The sequence below is a fragment of the Patagioenas fasciata genome, chromosome 5 (genome assembly GCF_037038585.1).
Source record: "Patagioenas fasciata isolate bPatFas1 chromosome 5, bPatFas1.hap1, whole genome shotgun sequence".
Lineage (NCBI taxonomy): Eukaryota > Metazoa > Chordata > Aves > Columbiformes > Columbidae > Patagioenas > Patagioenas fasciata.
Genome location: NC_092524.1, coordinates 55248440 through 55270055, shown reverse-complemented (window position 1 = coordinate 55270055; position 21616 = coordinate 55248440). Strand labels below are relative to the sequence as shown.

The 21616-nt window shown below is 39.9% G+C and overlaps 2 protein-coding genes across 5 annotated transcripts in view; both read left to right on the top strand.

Moving 5' to 3' along the window:
- LOC136102750 (alpha-1-antiproteinase 2-like) overlaps positions 1-21616 on the top strand; it is a 144648-nt gene that overhangs the window by 9547 nt on the left and 113485 nt on the right. The window lies entirely within an intron of this gene.
- Positions 1-21616, top strand: part of LOC136102633 (serpin A3-4-like) — a 73514-nt gene that overhangs the window by 40390 nt on the left and 11508 nt on the right. For 2 of the 4 annotated variants that reach the window (XM_071809597.1, XM_071809596.1), the window contains exon 3: positions 9963-10110. In XM_071809597.1, coding sequence (XP_071665698.1) covers positions 9963-10110 — 148 coding nt within the window. Of the gene's footprint in view, positions 1-9962; positions 10111-12315; positions 12470-21199; positions 21311-21616 lie in introns of those variants that run through there. The other 2 variants (XM_071809598.1, XM_065839882.2) reach the window with 2 other exon arrangements.

The following is a 21616-nucleotide window of genomic DNA, read 5'->3' as shown; positions in this document are numbered from 1 at the left end:
CTTATTGATAAGCACGGATGGACATCTCGCGAGAGGGGCAATGAGAAACTGGTGATCGAGAAAATGACCAATGGTGTATAACATTCCATTCACGTGAATACTTCATATAAAAGTGGGAGATCATGAGGATCTCATCCCTTTTTTCCTTTTTCCTTTTTTTTTTCCTCATGGCTGACATTAGGAGAGGACCTTGCTGGTCGTCCCAGCGAACTGAGGCCTAGTGAGAGACTGAATCCAGCTCCAGTTGGCTACAGAGTCTAATCCAGGACTTTGGGTGCTGGCTCTGCAGTTGCTGAGACTTTCAAGATTGGTTTTGTATATTTTGTATTATTTTCTATATTCTTATTAGTAGCATTAGCAAAACATCTTTAATTTTTCCAACTCTCTTCTCTCTGTTCTTCTTTCCCTCCCGATCGCCTGTCCTGAGTGGGAAGGGGGGAGAGGGAGGGACAAAAGGGGGAAGTTGGGGGGGAGGAGGTTAACAATACATCTGCCAGGGTTTTATTGTCACCCCGCAATCTTAACCCTCGACAGCCATACACTTCTAGTTATTATTTGAAGTGGACAGCTGTAATGCGTAACTTTGCTTTGGAGAGGACATTGGTAAGGACCTAGCTGTTCGCATACTGGACTCTGTCTGTATCTTTGAGAAAAATTTCAGCTGCATTTGTTAAAGCAGTCAGATTGCATTGCGATTGTTACCTATTTGTTTGCTTGGTAAAGCAAATGAATAATAGAAGCAGAGAATTGTTTTGGTTGGAAAATACTTTTAAGGTCATCAAGTCCAAGTGTTAACCTAGCACTGTCAAGTCCACCTCTGAACCATGTCCCTAAAAACTTCATCTACACAAGAACTTCAAAAAGGAAAAGGGGAAGAAGTTGTTAATTTGAACAAGTCTGTTGGGAGTATGGTTTTGTTTCTGGTTGTTTTTACTAGCAGTTGTGATAGAGTGTCATAGTAACACTATGTTAACTTTTTATTGCGTAGCATTAGGAAAATTTGATTATTTGAAATCAGATCACTGGTTGCATATATAGTTCTTGTGTCTGATGGGTGACATGGTTTGTGAAGAATTTACTGTCCTTCAAAAAGCATGGTGGTTTTTCAACAGCATACTAGTTCTACAAACATCTTTAAGAAGACTTAAAATGGACATAAAAGATAATGAAAGAAAGATGGATTAGATAAGGAGGGAGAGAGTGGAACAGAGAAGGAGAGAGAAAAAGAGCAGGTCAAGGGAGGTGATCCTTCCTCTCTACTCAGTACTGGAGAGGCCACACCTGGAGAATGGTGTCCAGTTCTGGAGTTTCCAGTACAAGAGAGATGTGGACATACTGGACAGTGCCCAGCAAAGGGCCATGGAGATGATTAAAGGACTGGAGCACCTCTCATGTGAGGAAAGGCTGAGAGCTGGGACTGTTTGGCCTGGGAAAGCAAAGGCTTATGGGGGATCTTATCAATGTATATAAATAGCTGAAGGGTGTAAAGCGGTAAAAAAGATGTTGGAGATATTTTGGAGATATTCAAAAGCCATCTGGATATAGTCTGGGGCAACCAACTCTAGCTGACCCTGTCTGAGCAATGGGGTTGGACACGACAACCTCCAGAGATACCTTCTAACCTCAACCATTCTGTGATTCTGAGTAGAGGAACAGTGCACGATGATGGAAGGAGGGCTTTTTGAGGATGCCTGAGATATGAAAAACATCAGGCAGGGAACTTCAGCAAGCTGACAGGCAGTCCTGGAGAGGGGGAGCCTGCAAAGTCAAACATAGAGAAAGCACCTTTTCGATATTCTGATCACCTCAGTCCCCTGGTAACAGCAACAAGCTTGACTGTGAATGTGCCTATCAGACTGAGAGTTTTTGTAGATCAGGAGCTGGCTCCTCCCTGGCATTGTCTTTCTCCCAGCATGTATATCCGGGGAGAAATACATTGGCTCCTAGTGCCCCTAAAGTGGCGAAGTAAGGTCAAACAGTGCTTGACTTTCTGGTTAGAAGGCTTGTGCAGCAGGACACTGAGGAGCCAGAAGTGGCATGTGTGTAAGTCATCTGCAGATGAGCAATGCCAGGGTTTAGGAATGGCAGTGATAAAGCCTTGTAGATAACCAAAGATGGGGCAACACCTGAAGGAGGAGAGAAAACAGGAGCTACTTCTGCCAACAGTATTGCTCCACCCAAAGGTTCCAGTTGAACAGGATATCTGCAAGTCCTTTCTGTGCTGTATGCAACCAAAGCATTTGCAGAAGGGAATCAGAAGCGACATGTCACAGAAATACTCAGCAGAACTCATAGGAAGTACTGTAGGAAATATATAGATAAATATGTATGCACACATACATACATGCATATTGTATGGCAGATACCAAGAGATATTAAGCAAAACTGAGCAACACTTGGGAGCATGGGTGTGCCTGTGTACCAGTGTTTGTTGCAAGATGCAGGAGAGCAGAACATCCAGAACATAATTTTCACTGTGAGCACCGTAAGGGAAGGTATTGCAGTGGATAAGAGCTGCATAGATGTTCCACAGTGGCTTCTATATTCCTTCTTATGAACTTCACAAACAGTAGATGTGCAGCTATCTGATAATGGTACTACATGTTTTCTCCTTCCCCGTAGGCTGTTAGGAACAAACTGAAAGACCTGTGGGTGATGAGGAAGGTTCCTCACATACAGCTCAACTCTGATTAGTTTATTCATACTGTGATGGCATGGTTATCCAAATGGCAATCAAACCACATGTGTGATCAGCATCTTCATTATTGTCTCTCCATTTGTGTTGTGGTCTAAAATCTCATGCCAGATCAGATATAGGTTTCGCAAAAAACTATGTATCACACATAGAATGAGTGGAGTAGCCTACCTCTTGTCTTTCAGCATCTCTTTAAAAGTCTGCTTTTTTAGTGGGTTTGTTTCTTGAGCTTCTGTTTGTTAAGGTGAGTTTATTCACTGGGCCACTGCTGTACTTCTTCCTCAGCTATAGCTTGATGTTCATGCATCAAATGACTATAAGAAACATATTTTTCACCAATGAAGACTGATGTAGCTCTATTCTTCTTCTCATAACAATCTCTATCTGCTAGTGCTGGAGCCCAGTGTCATCCTTTTACCTGACAGTGGCTGGATGTAGCTGCATCTACTTGCATCCTCCGGGAAACAAAAGGGACCTTCAGAACATGGTAAGATGTTGGGAAACTGGCCAGATACTTCTACTGAAGGAAAGAACTGAGAGAAAGGAAAAAGGCAAATGTTTCCATTGAAACTGCCTTACGATCATCTGTTTCTGCAGTATCTGAGCACAATTTTCTCACATGTCAGTCCGTAGAAAATGACTGCCACCAAGATTTACTGAATTTCTGCTAACCCTACAGCTAGAGAAGTTGTGAAGCCATATGATAAACAGATTGAAACAGCATAGAGAAAGGGAGATATACCACAAATACAAATAAATTAATCTTCAGTTATTCTCACGCACAAATGAACCTCTGGTGCATAGTGTTTATATTCACAGTTCATTTTCTTTGGTAGACAGGGGGTATTCAGTGTAATTTTTTTTTTTTTTTTTTTAAGCAGGTGCATGCAAAATATGTAACTGAATTTTGTGCATGGTGGTTAGCTCAAATGTTCTGGTCGCTTAAGTAGTTTTGGTGTGCCCAGGTTAAACATCAGTTGGTGATGGTAGTGATTTTGTGTTTTGACAACAGTGTGGTGCTTCACTAGTGACAGACATAGCTCTTATCACCCGACTTGGCTTGTTTCATGGCTTTTGATGATAATATCAACAATGGAGATGCTGAGAATTACAAACTTTTTCCAAGTGGTATTACCTGATGCATTTCATGCAAGATTTCAACCTACATAAAAATATACTCCTTTTCTCTGACAGTGTTTATTGTTCTTTTTTTTTTTTTTTTTTTCCCCATATCATGACATATTCTGCAGCCAATTGGTAAAGCACTAAACAGAATAGGTTAGATTTTTGTGGGCCAGTGATAGCAAGGCCTTGGCTTTTTCATAAATGTCTGAATGTTTTTCTATTTAAAAGACCAGAAAGGAAGATCAAATTACAGAACTACAAGTCATATCTAGGAATCCTGAAAAATTACACCCCTGGCTTCATATTAGGAGCAGCCATTGCTTGTTTGCAGCTTCCAGCTTGCTATTCTCTGGGAGAGGAGAAAAACAAATATCAGGAGAAAAGGTCTCAGTAAGGATGAAATTCTAACCGATGTTTGGTGGAGAAAATGATAATCAGAACAGCTTCCTGTAATATTCTTTATCAACAGGCAGGTGGGAATGAATCACAAAGATGCTTGTTAATCTGGATGTTGTTGCTGCTTTCGAGTGTTTAAGGATGCCATCTCGCAATATTGGTATCAGTAATTTCCCTTTCTATCCCCAGTGAAATCAGATGTGGTTCTTGTGCCATATGTATTTATCATACTTGTTCAAATTAGTTGCTCCTCAGGCCTTGTGTCTTGTACTGTGTGGTGGTATCTCATCACAGTTGTGGTTTAGACTTTGCTAATCACTAATACACACGCACACAAAAGACTGTGCCTAGGAAGTTTACAGTTTAATTAGAAAAGAGAGGAAAGATAAACATAGGCAGGCTGATGAACAGCCATGGCAGCAATGAGACCCCACTGACTGGTGTGATTTGCAGTGTTCTCACTGAATGAACGTCACAACTGTATGAACAGAGTAATCGCTCTTCTCTACCATAGAAGCAACATTACAAAGGAAAGTTTAAAGAAGATTCAAAAAAGAACAGCTAAATAGTTGTGTCAATAACAATAGGGAACTCCCTCAAAACATTAGTGTCAAGATGGGAGAATATGTGAAAGTGCTTTTTTGAAAATGTAATATGGGAATGATGGGGAGGGGCATAAGGGACATAAGTTGTCCTTTGGCACTGAATGAGAGATCTAGGGAGAAAAAACCCAAAGCAACTGTTCTATAAAATCGCTGTCAAGTGTTGGAAGGTATAAGGTCATAGACAAGTGCTTCAAGATAAGGTATTTTCTTTACATCATGAACTCTCTATATCTGAGATTACCAGCTTTATTTTCAGCTTAGTGATGATCATGATCTTCCTCTGATTTCCCAGGATTCCTATGAGGCTAAAGCTCTTAAGGGTGATGGCACAAACATGGTAACAGAGGATGGTTAGACAGGGTTAATATAAACACATGTTCTGCACAGTGAAACAGGTCTTCTGAAGGAGAATTGGTTTCTCAAGAGAGCAATCTTCATGAAAACAAATTTACTTAAACAAGTTGTAGGAAAAGTTTTTAGAACACTGAGTCATCTGGAAGATGTAGAACAAATAGGGCAAATAGATGGGAACATCACCACGCCTTCATCCAAATGTAATCCTAGTCTTCTTTAAAGGGTTTTGGGTCAGGGAGGATCCAGGGGAGTGTGCACCACCAAGTGCAAATTTTATACCAGGCAAGTTATTAGGAACTACAATAAAGGGTAAAATTAGTGGACAGAGAAATAATTATGATGTATGGTAGAAGAACCAGCATAGTTTCTTTATAAGTGAATCATGTTTCACAGATTAATAGATCTGGTTGACATACTCTACTTGAACTTTTAAAAATTATGTGACAGAATCTCTCAATAAAGACATTCAACTTTAAGCTGTTATGAGTAAAGATGTATGGACAATGTTTTTCATGGTTCAGGTCTTTCATGTAGAACCTCTTACAGAAGGAAAGATTTGAATAGGTAGGAAGGAGGGCAGGCAGGAATGTAATCTGAAAGCCACCCCATTCTCTCCACTCAACCCATATTTCCCAGAACGTCTTTTGCTTCATATTTTCTCTACTGCAAGAATTGAGGGGAGTTCAAGTAAATTACTAGGTGCAAGGTTTACACCATCACAATGAAATAGTTCCTCATGCAGCACAGAATTCAATAGTGAAATTCATTGTGACAGCATGTCAAAAGTGTAGATGGGTTTAGAAACTGTTGAAGAAAATAATTTGTTTTTCTTCTGTCAAGGGCTAGTCAACTCTGGAGGCAATCTCTGCCTCAGGAAGTCTCTGAAATACTGATTGGCACAAAGTGAGAGAGAAGTGTCAGCCTTTATTTGACCTCATTCTTATATTGTATCCCTCAAGAGCAACTGTTAATCATAGTTAGAGACAGAATAGTGAGAAGTCTTTGACCTTACAAAATGTCAGTCACATATTGTTAAGAGAAAGCAAATTCAAGGACAATATGAGGGAAAAAAAAAACAATAAGAGAAAAAAAATCTGTTTGCTTGCCTCTTTTTCTTTTTTTTTTTTTTCCCCATGAGTTCTTACTAGGGGATGAACTGAGCAGGTGCTGACTCCAAAAAGATGAAACAGCTTTGCTGAGCACAGATGGACTGTCTGGATTTCCCAAAGAAAGCAAGAATTATCTGAAGAGGTATTATATTTAGGAAGTTTTTCTTAGTATTTGTAACCTCTGGGTTTTGCCTGTTAAGCAAAACAACAATGTGCAAGAGCTCAGTAAAACACTTCTATCTGTTTATCTCATGCCTTTGGAGTTTGACTGTAAACACAAATGCTTGTACAACCCCTTAGAGTTTAGAAAATAAATCTATGTATGTCTGGGACAGGCTAATGAACTGTGGGGATGGTCTGAGTTGCACAAGTTTGCCTGAAGACCCAAAACTGAAGGCTGATGCATTAGCTAAATTCCTCAAGGATTTGTTTAGCCCTTTCACACAGTATTTGTTTCTTTACCTATCAGTTCAGTGAGTAGGCCAAGAGCAGAGGTTCAGCTAGACTTTGTTGCTTCATGTTGTCTTAGTGGGACATATTGCAGGAATGATTAAGGAGGTCAGAAAAAAAAATTAAAAAAGCAATAAAAAACCAAAACCAAACCCCCAAACAAACAAAATCAACTAAACAAACAAACACTAAAAAACCCTAACAGAGGAAATAAGAGAAATCCAAAGAGAAAAAATACTACATTTTGCCCTTCAGGCTTTGGATGCCCTGTCCCTCACATTTTGCTTAGTTTATATTAATTTAGGGCTAAGTTCCTGCAGCTATGCAGAACCCATCATTCTTGCCTAAGTTTCCTGTTCATTACTAATGTCACTCTATCCAGACTCTGATTCTAATTTCCTTCCTTGAAGGCTTGTTTTCTTCTCTTCTGCTCTACATTTCATGCAGAGTAGTTATTCAACTGGTTTCTTTGGACTTCATTGAACTAATTGTACCAGAGTTCTTAGAGTTGGTAATCATTAAAGCTATAATAACCCATTATTGTTCTTTGTCTGGGAGGGATGTGATGCAGCCTTTGTAAACAAATGGTGGATTCCCCATATAATGAGACCTTCCGTGATTCAAGAGTTTCATAACAACCGTATAACATCAATTAGAATGTATAAGTTGTACACAGACTCCCCCATTCCTCTTGCCTTAAATCACAGGTTACTGATGTACCGTTTGGCTACAGAAGTATTACTAAATATTCTGGTAAAAACAGCTTCCCTTGCAAAGGGAAGAAACCACACAAGGAGAGAAGCTCCAGGTAGAAATTATAAAGGTTTTATTCAAGGTGCTACAGAATGAAAATAAGCTGGAGTGATACGAACAAAACAAGTTGGCTCAGGGTGGGATGTTTTTATAATGGGAGTGGTCAGAGCAAGCTCATGTGAGGGAATAATCTGAGGGAGAGTGAGAAGTTACGCATGGTAAAAGGGAAGTGATGAGGAAGTATATGATGAAGGCCAGGAACGACCATCCTATAAAAGCAGGTGGAGACTGGAGTGTACAGGAAGAGAGAGCACTGCTTCCCCAGCAGTTTGCTTGTTACGAACTGACCTGAGCAGTCTTTCTTTCTGTGCTTTTGGACTAGCACCTGTCTCTCCAGATACGTCGATCTCCACCAGAGTCCTGTTGGTCTGGAGGTGTCACTCGTGAGAACCGTGCAGTCCTGTGTCCTTCTGTGTGTTAGGAAGTGTGTAACATACATCTGCTGTTTTCATAACACCAACAGGCAAGTTTTGGGAATTTACTGCATCAGGTGATATTTTCGGGCCCGATGTTGATTGTGTCTTACGTTGCTTTATCTACTTTGAGGTTGATATTGGTACACATTTTTGCCATTTGAATCTGTCGCGGGCTTTATCTTGTGGCTTGACCTCTTTTCATGCTCCTTGGGCTGTGCCTTCTCCCATGACAAGGGTGTGGGCAGGTCTGTTAACTTGTGCCATAAACACATTCCTTCGTTCAGGGTGGTACTGAGCATGAAGCAAGAGTTTAGTAGGAACTTTTTCAAATAGCTATGGAGTTTTGTCTGGCGGGATGCACACTATGCTGTTGCACCTTCCCTGCTGTACTGGCCCCGCATGCCTCACTGAAGCAAATCTCTCTCCAGTCATTGATGTGGGTGTGTCTGTCACTCCTGCATCATGAGGGAGTTGGAACTGAGCCCTTCATCTATACATAGGGATTGCCTGTCTAACTGTAGAGCTTGAACTTGGCTCTGTGCTTGTTGCTTTATGCCCTTGTATTGAGACAAAGCAGATGATTGTAGCTTTGTTGAGGTCATGGCATGTTTTGTTCTTTGTGGCCTTCCATACTACGGATCTCCATGTACTTCAAAGTGGATTCTGTGTTGAGCGTTGCTGCGTCATGAAATTTCCTGAATGACTAGACATTTGTTTGCTTTTCAAGCCACAAAATTCCAGCTCGAAAGGAGAGAGTTCTTGGAACATACAAAACTAATCCGCATGGAAAAATAGTCAAGTTAGCAAGAGAAGGCAGTGATGTAGTTAGTCAGCCAGTTTAAGACCGTGTGGGCTGGGAGATTCAGGCATTCAAATAAACAATCTTTTACTTTTCTACTAAACCCTCTCTGCTTCCTCTTACTTTTTTTTTTTTTTTCCCCTGACTTCCTTTTCCTGTTAGCTACTAATTGGTATAATACTATCCAGGGTATGTCTTTGATCTGAGATATATATTGAGCAAGAAGAGTGGATAAAATGTAGTAAAACATCATCCTAAAATCATTTGGTTTTCTACATGGTGATTCACCTCTCTTTTCTACCTAAAAATATCTTTTAAAATTCAACATGATTCCTGCAACACATACTTAGCTGAGGTAGTTGTTGTCACAAGGATAAAAGCTACCTAAAGAGGAACTATACAGTGTCAAAAGGCTGGCCACAAAATTTTGATCTCTAATGGGACAAAGACTGATGCTTTTAGAACTAAATATCAACCGAGTAAAACTTATGTGAACAAAACATGTCTGCAGGTAAGTTCAACTTCAAAGTGAGTTTAGGACACAGATAGATTAATATATGTACTAATAAACTCATTTTTGTGCATGACAGTGTTGATTTTATAATGCTTTACTAAAAATACAACTATGTTTGAAAAATAGTATTTTTTTAGATTAATGATGTTTAGTTAAAAAAAACAAACAAACAAACCAAAACAAAACAAAACAAAAAAAACCCCAAACCCCCAAATCCCAAGCAAATAAAAAGGTACCCTCCCAGTGTTTTGTTCTTCGTCCATTTTTGTGATAAAACATACACACAAATCATAAGAAAAACGAAAATTTATACAGTTTGCCTAGTTGACAGAGTTCCAGAATCATAAACTAAGTTTGCTACAGAGAGTAGTGCTAGGTCATTCATCATATAATAGTTTCATTTGCGGGGGGTTAGTACTATGGTTCTTGTGCATCTCAGCTGTTTTTCATGCTATGGATTTCTGAGTTCACCAAGATTTCAAAATCAAACATTTACTTTGGAAAGTCAAACCATAGTTTTCTATTAGAAGAATTTAAAAAATGTTTTCGATTTTAATAGAACATAATGTTTGAAATAACTCACTGTTTAGAGCTGAATTTTCATATACGGCTTCTAACTTTTCGGTTATTTGCAACAGCGAAGTATCTTGCACTTTCTATAAACAATTTATTTTGTCTTTTATCAGGTATGGTTTCCTTGTTTTCTTTGGAGAGGTAAAGAATATCCATCTCCAGGCAACCCAAGGGATACCTGCATGGACAAATTGCCATGAGGCAAGTTGGGGTGTGGATTTACAGCATGTTACCTACTCCACCCAACGGCTTCTCTTCATGGTACGTGTAAGGCCTTTGCCACCCATCCGCTGAGATGCAAACTACATTACACTCAGTGGCAGTAAGATTACATGAGCATCCAAGCAGTTGCTGCTAATGTACTGTAATTTCACAATATGTATTATCTCTTAGCAAATTGGTTTTGTGGTATGCATTTACCACAGGAAAAGGTTGTACACAAACAAAAAGAGAGCTTAGAAAGGTACTACTTGCAACCCAGTACTTAGTACTGGTTTAAAAAGAGGCAAAGTGTATTTGCACTTGTGTGTAGTGTAGTATATTTGTTATGGTGAAACTCCTTTGGGGGTGAAATGTCCACCAGAAGTATTTCGGGAAGAGATTTTTAGCCAAACAGTATTTTATGTTGGCTTTTTACTAAAATGTTTTCTACGCGTAAGTAAGAGACATTGATTTATTTGATTATTGCAGGAAGACAAAGAACATAGTTAATACTGAACTTCACAAATTAATGAGAGATTTGGAGAGAGTTCTGCCTCTGAAATAGAGAGTGATCTATTTTATTTTAATCTCCTTTTGTAAAGTTCTGAAGTGGATTTTTTTAAAAGGAAATAACAGGACTATGTACAGTTTTATGTTATTTTCTATAGATATGAAACTGACTGTATGAGGTGTGGCTAACATATTTAACTTCATTTTCAGAAGCCTCTTGTCTCCTCTTTGTCTCCCTTTCTTCTAACTTTTTCTATATTTTTGTTATTCACTTAACTTGCTGCCACTCACCTTTTCAGTGATTCCGCTTAAAATGTGTTTATACCACCTGCCAATGTTTGCTTCATCAAGCAGGAGAGCCGAAGGTATATAACATATAAAAAAATCCAATTCAATCCATACCTATATTTGTTAGTGCTGAAATATCTGTACCTATAGCTTAATTATTAAACCATATGCTCTGTGAGTATATAATTACTCAAATTGTACTTTTAATTTCTGATTTCCTTTTTTATTTCTTTGTTCTCTTTTACTTCTGAAAGATACAGCAAAATCTATAACACATTGGAACTCTAGCTTTCAAGGAATACATTTTTGAAAATGATTATGTACATAAAATAACTAACCTTTGCTTCTAAAGGCTCAAACTGTGTATATGCTGTGTATATGCTGATTTCTTTGTATGCTAAATTCCTTTGAAAATCTGACCCTTTAGAACATAATTCACATTTGAAAAACAGGACACAGGCTCTGAAAACATTATGGCATTTCTGAAAATACTACCTTGTGCCTTCCCGTCAACATTTATCATGCTGAGCCAAACTGCAGAGACTGTTGACAATGGTTGCTCTATCTGGAGAATGTGTACTTTGGCAAGCACAGCTTTTTTTTTAGAAAAGTGCAAAAATTGGAATGGTATTTTTAGAAGAGCTATGAAGGGAATCCCATTAAGCTTCCAAACCCATTGGATAAGTACCTTAAAACTGGCAGGAGTGAAGAACAAAATGTTCCTTATACTGCTCAGAGTTATTTAGAAATACAAATTAATCATGACTTGACGTGGAAAATAGCACTACCATACCTTTTTATGTGTAATATACAACCCATTTTCTCAAGGAGCTGGTGAAAACTAAGCCAGCAATCCTGGAACTGTTCTCACAACAAAAGCAGGAGCTGCTGTGTGCTTTTTTATTGTGTTGTATTGTTTGCGCTGGAGTATTAGAGCTGCCTTGTTGACACTGTCCTGTATATATTTGCTTGAGTGACCACTGTTACTATGCATTTAATGACAGGTAACCTGCTCATACATGAAAGAAAAGTAGATTAGTGCGTTTTTACTGCAGGATTTGAGTATACATCCAGGGACTTATCTGGTGCCTAAAAACTCATGGCTTTGTTCATCTTGCAGTAACCTGTTCTAATTCCTGTAAGTTCAGGAAACTATTGCAATGGGCAAAATTGTAAACAAAGCTTGTGATGTATTAAGGAAACCCCATGAGATTGAAACATGATTCGCTTGGAAAGCCCTGAAAAAGCAGCAACAGTTGGTGTTTTCTTCACTGACTTCAGTTAGGTTTGGCTTAGCCCCCATCTTTTCTCCTTCAGCAGCAAAAGTAGGCTGCTGCAATCTTGTAGGAGCTCAGAGATAATGTTGCGAGTTTGTACCAGGCTGTGAACAACCGAGGCAAAACTTAAAGCCTTGGCATCATTTTGCCATTGTGTGAACCATTAGTGAGTCTGCAGTTTGCCCCGCAGAGGGTCGGTGAGCCCATGGGAGTGCACCAGGCGCTGCAGCAGGGACCTCATCCAGACTTTGCTGAGAGAAGGGAGAAGCGCTCCTGTTGTCATTAGCTTGCTTGGATGAGACCCTCTCCAGGAAGCAGTAGCCATCACAAGATGAGTCTAAAATGTGAGTTCCTTTATATTTTTTTGTCCTGCAATTGCCAAAGTTCCTCCTGCCTTAGTGTCTGTTGCAGAACGTCTCTTCACTTAACAGCTCTTGTGCAACTGTTGCTTTTTTCTTTCCTTTCATGCCACGGCCCATTATTAAGCAACTTTGAAAATACATACATACATAGATCCATAATATATACATTCTTCAATGACTGACTTGTACATTGATTGAAGAGGTAGAAGGGACACGTGTCTGTGGAAGGTTTTGGTCTTGTTACAGCCTGAGGAAAACAACATTACTTGATTTTCTTTTTGCTTTCTTTCTCTAGAAGGCATGTCTCTTCCCTGGTGATGCTTTGGAATTTTTCTTAGTAAATTCACATTTCTGGTATCCACATGTTACTCTTTTCTGTGGAGAGAGGGTTTGTCCCAAATGCCACTCCATCAGAGAGATTGCTTGCAGGACTGTTCAGGCACATGCTTGGCAGATATAGGAGGTGCCAGAGAAAGGTGCCCAGCATGATGATGTGATACCTACGCATGCAGGATCCAAAACCAGGCATGCTGTTCGTTGAGCAATGGATATGCCCAGACTAAGGATACTGAATTGTCCTTTCAGCAGTGAAGTGGGAAGCATAGCAGCTGTGCTGTGCTGTTTATCTGCCATCATGTCTCTACAGAACATCCCAAGTCAACCAGCTTTCCCATGCCCAGTGTCAATGCAGTTATAATCTCTTTGCTTCCAAAGAGGTTCAAAGGCATATTTAACTTTTGAATATTTTCATAGATTGCTGCCAAAAAAGAACATTTGTGGAACAACTGAGCTGAAACATATGGGGCACATACATCGTTTAGTGTGTGTTATGTGGCAATTACGATGAAGGCAAATCCTTTTTCTTTTAATGCCACAGTTCTAGCTCACACTGCATCTTCAGTGATACACCCCACATTTTCTGTGTCCGCTGGGTTGCATCATTATAGGTATGATTTTCATCACTAGACCTTTTCTCCCTACCTCAGACATACTAGACATGTAATGATGTCGCAAACAGTTCCAGTCACCCAGAACCAGTTTACTAGTCACCCTAACTAACCAAGTTCAGTACAACTCTGAGGTCCTTTGCTTTCTGGACATGTAGCTCCGTCTTCCAATATCATTACTGTTGGTTCCCATTGTTCATTGTCCTAGAGCTCATTTTTTCGAGGATATTGTCAACATCGCCTAACAGAAGCCTTTTCAGGAAGACCAGCAGGTCCTATGGTCCTGTCTCCTTCATCTGTCTTTCTCTCAGGATTTGTAGGCATTGTTTAATCCTCAGCATATATGTTGGTCCTTGGATGATGACCTCCATGGACCACTGAACATGCGCTTGTTATGATCATTAATTTATTTTATAAGCGTGATTTTCATAATGATCATGAAGCGACAGACGCACCCAGCATCCCAAACAAACAATTTCATTTCTTTAGAGTTGTGCAGGTCTACAGTTCCATTTGCTGTAGCTTAAAGACATATGTAAGCATTCAGATTGGGGTGGGTTTTTTTTTGCTAAACTAAATATCTGCACACAGCAAATTCCATTTTACTCATTTGTTTGCTCGTTGCTAAACAGCGCAAAGTCCAGATCAGAATTTAACTCTTCACCCTGTCAGAGCTGAGATAATGGAATTTAACCTTCTGAACACGACTGCAAATGGTTGCAACAGTGTAGTTGGAAATGGTGAATCTCCTGCACAATGGGTTCATGAAATGCACCAGTAGGACAACCATGTGTGCAGTTGCAGTATTTCACCCTAAAGGCTATTTCACACCAGTGAAAATAATAATTTGACAAAAAAAAAACCATATTATTTTTCCAAACGGTGTGAATAAATCTTCACCTGTCACTTTCCAGAAGCAGAGAAGTTGTGTCTTGCTGAAGTATGAAGTGTGTCCTGTTCAGAAGTATGTTCATTTAAGTTCAAAATATGTCCCACTGAGAGGTCACCCCTCACATCTAATCTGCATTCCAGGGAGTGCTTTGCTCCAGGGCACATGCCCACATTTGTTCTCAGTTGTTTTGTCTCACTTCCTTTTCCAGTGAGTTCACTGCCCTGAGACTGGATAGCAAGGACATAACATATTTTTATTGACCCTGCTTTCAGGAAGGAGTACACTTTGTTGCACTCCATTTATTTATCCATACCTCTAATTCGCACGTTTTCTCTGTGTGCATTAATATGTTGCTGCGAACTTTGAATTTCACTTGTGTGATTTCCATTATTCAAAGTTTTTCTTTAGTTGTGATCTCAGAGGTTTAATAATCAGATGGGTCTGTGCACCAGAATCCAATTTAAAATGAGCAATGACCTCTCTGTTTTCTAATTATCAGTAATTCATCTCCCGGTGCAATGTTATCTACTACTTTTATGAAGAATTCCTTTGAATTAATAGTCAGAAAGGACAAGGGTCTTACTATGCTATATAACTGCTGTGGCTTGCAAATTCTTCCAAAGTTGTATAATCAATTGCATTTTTGCTTCTTTTTTTTCGTATTGTAACATCTGTATTGCCTTGGGCTGGTCGTCACAGGAGGCATCATGAGCTAGTCTTGCCAGATTTGCTTACTTCCCAGAGTATGCCTACTCTGTGCAAGGCAGCTGTTTGCAGAGATACCCAGGAGCCCTGGATGAGCTGGGTCAGGTGTCAGAAGCAGTGGAGCCATGCAATGTGGCATTCTGATACAGGATGCCTTTGTGACTGGAGTTACTATTTTGGTAGTACTCTGGATTCTCATGCATGTCTGGGACAGAGCATGTGAGGTATTATCTACAAGATTAATTCTTCCCTTAGGGCAGTGTTGGAACTGCTACCTAGGGCTAATTCTCAGTTCATTCAGACACCTTGTTCTGAGCTTTTCTATGTCTTGAACTCCATTCAGAAGGAATTTTTGGTAACAGAGTTGGTGTTTGTGTTCAATTTGTGCAATGTGATGTCAAATTAGACACCTAAGTTTGTTCTGAGTAAGCTGGCATGAGTTTATGACAAGCAACATGCTGTGCAGCATTCAATTGTCACATTTGAACAGTAGCACAGCCACATCAGGACAATTAGGCTGATGTCTAGAGCCCTGCACAGTTTCAGCATCATGTCACTGATTCAATTGTCTTTCTTTCAGTTCTGGTACCACCAAGTGATCTGTTGCACAGCATAGCAATCTCTAGTGCTAGCTCCCAAAACGGAAAAGTTTGCTTTTCAGCCGTACTTTCTCACAGCTCTTTTCTTAGTTTATTTTTTCCTTTGGTCCCACAGTGAAAAGTCTCCTTTCCATGCTTTAGTCCTTTATGGAAAACAGTATTGCTTCCTTTCCGAGACACAACTTCTTATCTGACCTTCTCAGTTTGTAATCTCTGAGGTCTCAATGTGTATTTAGCAGAAAGAATATGAGAGAGCATTATGTTGCAGTTTAGGCTAGTCTAACTAAATGCATCAGAATCTGATCTTGCCCCCTGCTAAAAAAAAAGATCTGTTATGACAACTGTCATCCTCTTTCCTGTTTGTGCTGACAGACTAAGCTGCTGACTGTATGTTCTCTTCAAAACAGCTGTTGATGTTTCTTTGATAGTATGAAGTGCACTGAGATTTATTGATGAAAAACATGCTAATGTCTGGTGTCTAAGTAAACACTCTTTTTTTTCAGATACGTGTTTCTAGTGTAATGGAAGAGTACTATAGTTTGGGGTTGCTGCCAGTCTGACTATCTGTGCAGGACACAAAATTCTTTACTTTTGTTTACTTTGAGAAAGCCATCATTCAGAAGGGAAATCAAACCTTGGAGAGAGGGCATACGAAAAAGGAATCAAATTATTCTTGGTTTTCTGTGCATGGTATCTTAATTTAATATTGAGAATTTTCTCTTTGTGGTCAACTATTAATCTCATTTTGAATATAGAAGGATTTTCTTCTCTGTGTTTTCACCTCCTCATTTATTTAAAATGTCAAGAGCTGTTGATAAGAACTGACAGTAGAAAGCCATTAACCTTGGTATCTGCTGTCAAGGTGTTGGTATTTTGGGACAATGAGACTGCTGAAACCAGAAGGAAAACAGTATTATGTGGATTTTCTCAGCAGGTAGAAAGATAAAAGCTGTAAAATTTCACTGAAGGCAGATCAAAGCAAATTTGCAAGGGCAAGCCATTAAAATTAGAAAATATATGAAGCGTGGGGCAGTGATTGACTAACCACTTTGACAGAGAAAATGGAAAAGAGTTTTCTTTTGTAACAGAAAATTCATATTAACCTAAAGGGTGTGCTGAGGAGGAAGGGAACTAGTTTCATGGGAGAAACAATTCCCTCACTTTAAGAAGCCATGAGCAGTAAACCGATACCAGTTCCTCAGTGTGATGGTTCTTCAGCATTCTTGAAACAAACTACTACCCACTTCTTGTCCTCACCCCTGCCTCTCCACTTTGTGACACTGAGACTGAAGGAGACGTGAGGGCAAAAGGTGTCAGTGGAGCTGAATGGGACTTTGCAGTGAGTCATTTGAGGAGGTGTTGACTGGAATGGGGTTGGTGCTTGGAGGGCTTGTGGTACTGGGTGAGCAATTTAAAGGGACATTTGAGGAGAGGGCTGGAAGGACACTGAATTTCAGCAGAGGCCTGTGCGTGAGGGTATGAGATTTGGTCTCTGACTTGACCCAAGTATTGTACAGAGGAGGCCTGTCCTGTGTAACATTTCTTCCTTACTTTTCCTGCCTCCATTCATGGTGCCATTACTTCTGGCAAGGAAAGCAAGAACAGCCAAAAGGGGATTCAGGGCTGGTGTATGGCTCTGTTGAATCCTCTGCAGAAGAAATTATATCAGGAGAAGCTGGGGGGATCCTTCCCTACCTCCTCTCCAGGGAAAAAGAGGTGGGGAGCTGGGCAGAAGGGAGCAGAGCTGCCAAGACATGGCCACCTCTGCCCTCTTCCTGAAAGGTGTTCTCATTTCTTACAAAACACTGCTGAGTTTGACAACAGTAACCTAATTCAAGGAAAACTTATAGTGATGGTAGAAGAGAGTTGCATGTCTTTAAGTACAGCTATGCATTTCCAGTGATAGGTAACGTATCACCAAGTGTACCTAGGAAATGTCGAAGAGTAAAGTGTGTTTATTTCTTATGACAAGCACAGGTCCTTGAAGAATGCATGTAGGCAAAGTGTGACTGAATCTGGGGACTCTGGAGAAGGAGGAGATTTAAAGTTAAGGGAATCATTGACCAGGATGCTCTGGACATAAGCTGTGTGAGCTGTCTATTACATTGAGTAATGAGAGAGGGGACTGAGAGACTGAGAAAGGTATTTGGAAATAAAAATGAGACACTGAAGGAGAAGAAAACTTCAGCCTTTGCGTGGGTGGTAATTGTCAATTGTTTGTTTTTTGTTTATCTATAATTTTTTTTAAAGGGAGCTTAATATAGGCAAATAGATTCTATTAGATTCAAACATTGCTTGCTGGTGAGACTCCCACCCAAAGGATGCTGTTAGGGCTGCTGCCAGGTAGAGAAATGTTTCAGAAAGCTTTGGGACCAGAAACCATATAGCTGTATGATTTCTGGAGGTGCCAGCCCACTGCAAGCTATCCCAATCATTGCTATTATAGTTTGGTGTATCCTTCCACCTGTTTGTTGTGTAGTGTAATGGATTTACTGGCAGGAAATACTGGGACTAAAAGGATTGTGAAAAGTCCCACAACTAAACAGAGAAACCTTGGAGTGCTGTCTATCTCTATAGGTCATCACTATCAGTCCTTTATTTACTGAGCAATAATTTTTGAGAAATTCTTCAAGATCTGAACTATACACTCTCCCCTATTATATATTCAGGAGAAAGTACTGCCAACTCCAGAAAAGTACAACTTAAAATTTGTTTTTGTGTCCCTGTTGCCTCCCTTTTTAATTACGGTTATGAGGAAGTGCTTTAGTTTCAATAGGACAACAAATTAAGAGATTCTTTCATCTCTTTGAAGGTATATACACACCTGGTATCTGTGGTTTAGCACAGTCTAAGGAGAGGCTCTGGGACCTTGTTTATGCAGTAGTATTCCCTACTTGTGCCACCAGTGGTTACTGGATGTAGTGAAGAGAGGAACCTTGCATAAACAAACCTATTTCAATCTCCTTGCTCAAAGCAGATATATTTACACTAAATTTTACCAGCTGGGGCTTAAACACACATGAACACTTCAGTGTTAGCTGTGTTAAGAGCTGTGGGAATTTTTGGAAAAGCCCCCAGCGAAGGTGAGGGAATTTCCTGTTCACTGTCCACATCATCTTCAACACATGCAACACGAATCTGAAATATCTGTCTTCAAATTTGAACAAAATTGCTGAATTCTTTGTAAAACAGTATTCTGCTTATAGTTATGATAAAAATGATTGTTTATAGTTGTGTAAGTTTTTCAGCAAATACCAAATTTATGTAGTTGGGTGATGACCTGTTACCTTTTCCTTCACCTACCTCTCATGGCTTGACATTAGAAAGAGACAAAAGACAAATTTGGACTTTCTTTAATATAATATTAGTGTCCAGGGTTTCACATAACTCAAATAAATTGATCCTGTACTGATTTTTCTCATCTGCTTTCTTTCCAATTATAGGGCAGGCTTTTCCATGTTTGGTAGCAGGCTTTCTCCTGCAAGTGTTCTGAGGTGTGGTCTAGGTGTGTTCAAATCTAGCTTAGTCACTCATCTGTCACCTTGTCATTAGCATGGCGTCTGTATTTAATTGGGCTTCCTTCCTTCCTTCATCAGAAATTCATTTTTATATACCATGAAAACTGCAGCCCATTATTAAAAGTTAGCTGTAAGTGAGATTCTTGGCTCTTATTTATACAAGAATCAGTGACATTAGTATCTCAAGTACTTTTTCAGATGACTGCTATTTGTGAAGACCACATCACGTGTGAGTCCAGTATACTGCCTCAAAGCCTTTTATTTTTCAAGCCTTAGTTCATAAGCAACTTGTTTAAGAGGGCTTTTTTTCAATCTGTTGAGTTACTTGATAGGTTGTAATCATCAACAACTTTCATTGGTTACATCTTTGCCTCCCAGAAAATGTTACTGAGTTATTGTTGTGGTTAGTATTTCAGTTCTGCTTAGAAACAGCACTGAGATGAGCACTCCATCTATTTTGCATAAGGGTTGGTTCCTCCCCCAAAATGCTTTCATTTTGAAGGGAAAAGAAAACATTATCCTAGATTTAGAAATGGAGACATAAAATGCTGTGCTTGGGGGTCTGGGGCACCTGGTGGACACCAATTTCACCATGAGCCAACAGGAAGCTCTTGCTGGAAATGCAGCCAACATCTTGAACTATGTTAACAGCATCACCAGCAGGTCAAGGCAAGTGATCCTTCCTCTCTACTCATCACTTGTGTATGCATCTGAAGTGCTGCATCCAGTTCTGGGCTCCCCAGTGCAAGAAGAACATCGGCATACTGAAGTGACTTCATTCGAATGCCTCAAAGGGGACGGAGGGATCGCAGCATCTAATGTATGAGGAGAGGCTGGGAGCTGGAACTGTTTAACCCAAAGAAGAACAGGCCTATAGGGATCTCATCAACATGTATAAATACCTGATTTTTGATGGAAGGATTAAAGAAAGAGACAACCTCTTCTCAGTGTCAGCCGGTGACAGGACAAGAGGCAATCAGCACAAATTAAAATACAAGAAATTCCATTTAAATATAGAGAAAATCTGTTTCAGCGTCAGTGTCATTAAACACTGAAACAAGTCGCTCACAGAGATTTTGGAGTCTCCATTGTTGAGTAAGTCAAAAACAAACTGGACACCGTCCTGAGTAACTCACTGAAGCTGATCCTGCTTTGGCCAAGAGGCTGGACTACGTGGTCTCCAGAGTTCTCTTCTTTAATGGTTCCATCATTCTGCCCCCACCAGCTTGCCCCAGCGGTCACAGGAGTATATTGCAGTGAGCAGAGCTGAGTGCAGGATGCCAGGTTGTCTGATCTGACCCAGCTGAACTTGGCACACGATCAGAGGGGCCCGCTCCCCACATCATCCCCAGGTCACAAGACAGTGAGCTGATCTAAAGGCTTGCTCTGTTTAATACCCGTGTTCCCAGGCTTCCGCCCCCTGTCCCCAGGCCATGCTTGTAACTGGGATCACCTGCGTGCAATGGCATCCCAGCAACATTCCTTCTTCTCCAGGCTCAGGGCCATGCAAGTGGCCCAGGAGTCTCTATCACAGCCCTTGCTGCCAGTGGATTCCCCATATGGGAGTGGATAATCAGGTACATTTACAGTAGCAAAACAATGTTTCAAGCTCTGCACCTATTGAAATTATCACTGGCTTCACCTGGAGACAATCAAGGCCAGGTATGGATATGCAGGAGACAAGCAGGCTAGGTTGCAAAAATTCAGATTGTCCCAGTGTATCAAGCCTTTTCCTCCTGCATTAGTGGCAGCAATGCTATGGTCACTGGAAATTATGTTCGAGACGTGTCTCTCTAGTTATTACTTCTGATGGCTCTCTTGTTCATAAAATAGTAGATTTGGGCAGCTAGGATGTGTATAAATGTTTGATATTAAGAAAAAGTATGTTCAGTTTGAGGAAAATTGGTTTGAATCTAACCAGGGTGATCATGAATAATAAAAAGTCACGTGTGAAACATATTCAGCAAAGTTAGGTGTCCAGTAAAACTAGTTTCAACATCGTTTGCACTACTTAATCTCTAAAATTATAATGTGTGAGTCACAGCCCTTAGATGATCTTAACCTTTACTAGAGGATACCCTGCTTTGTGTTCAGCAGCACAAACAACTGAGCAAGGACCTGTGCAGACCTGGTATGTACAACAGGACCCTTGTGGCAGTACCGTAAGTAATGTAGTTTTTTCTTGTAGAAAAATTACTAAATGTTATACACAGGACAATAGTTTCTGATTAATCACTTGAGAAATTACCGTGTTCATATCCGAGTTGCAATTTAAAGCTTTTTAATTGTTTTATTATGTTGTTTTATTTTTTTTTTTTATAAAAAAGTTGAGTCCTCTTTGAGATAGACATGTTTGTATAGCATAACTCTCTTTAGAAAAACTGTGTCTCCAAATCTTTTAGAGATTTAAATGAAGTAAATGGACAATAATAACAAATGTAGGGTGAAAGAAATGGAAGTGTGGACTT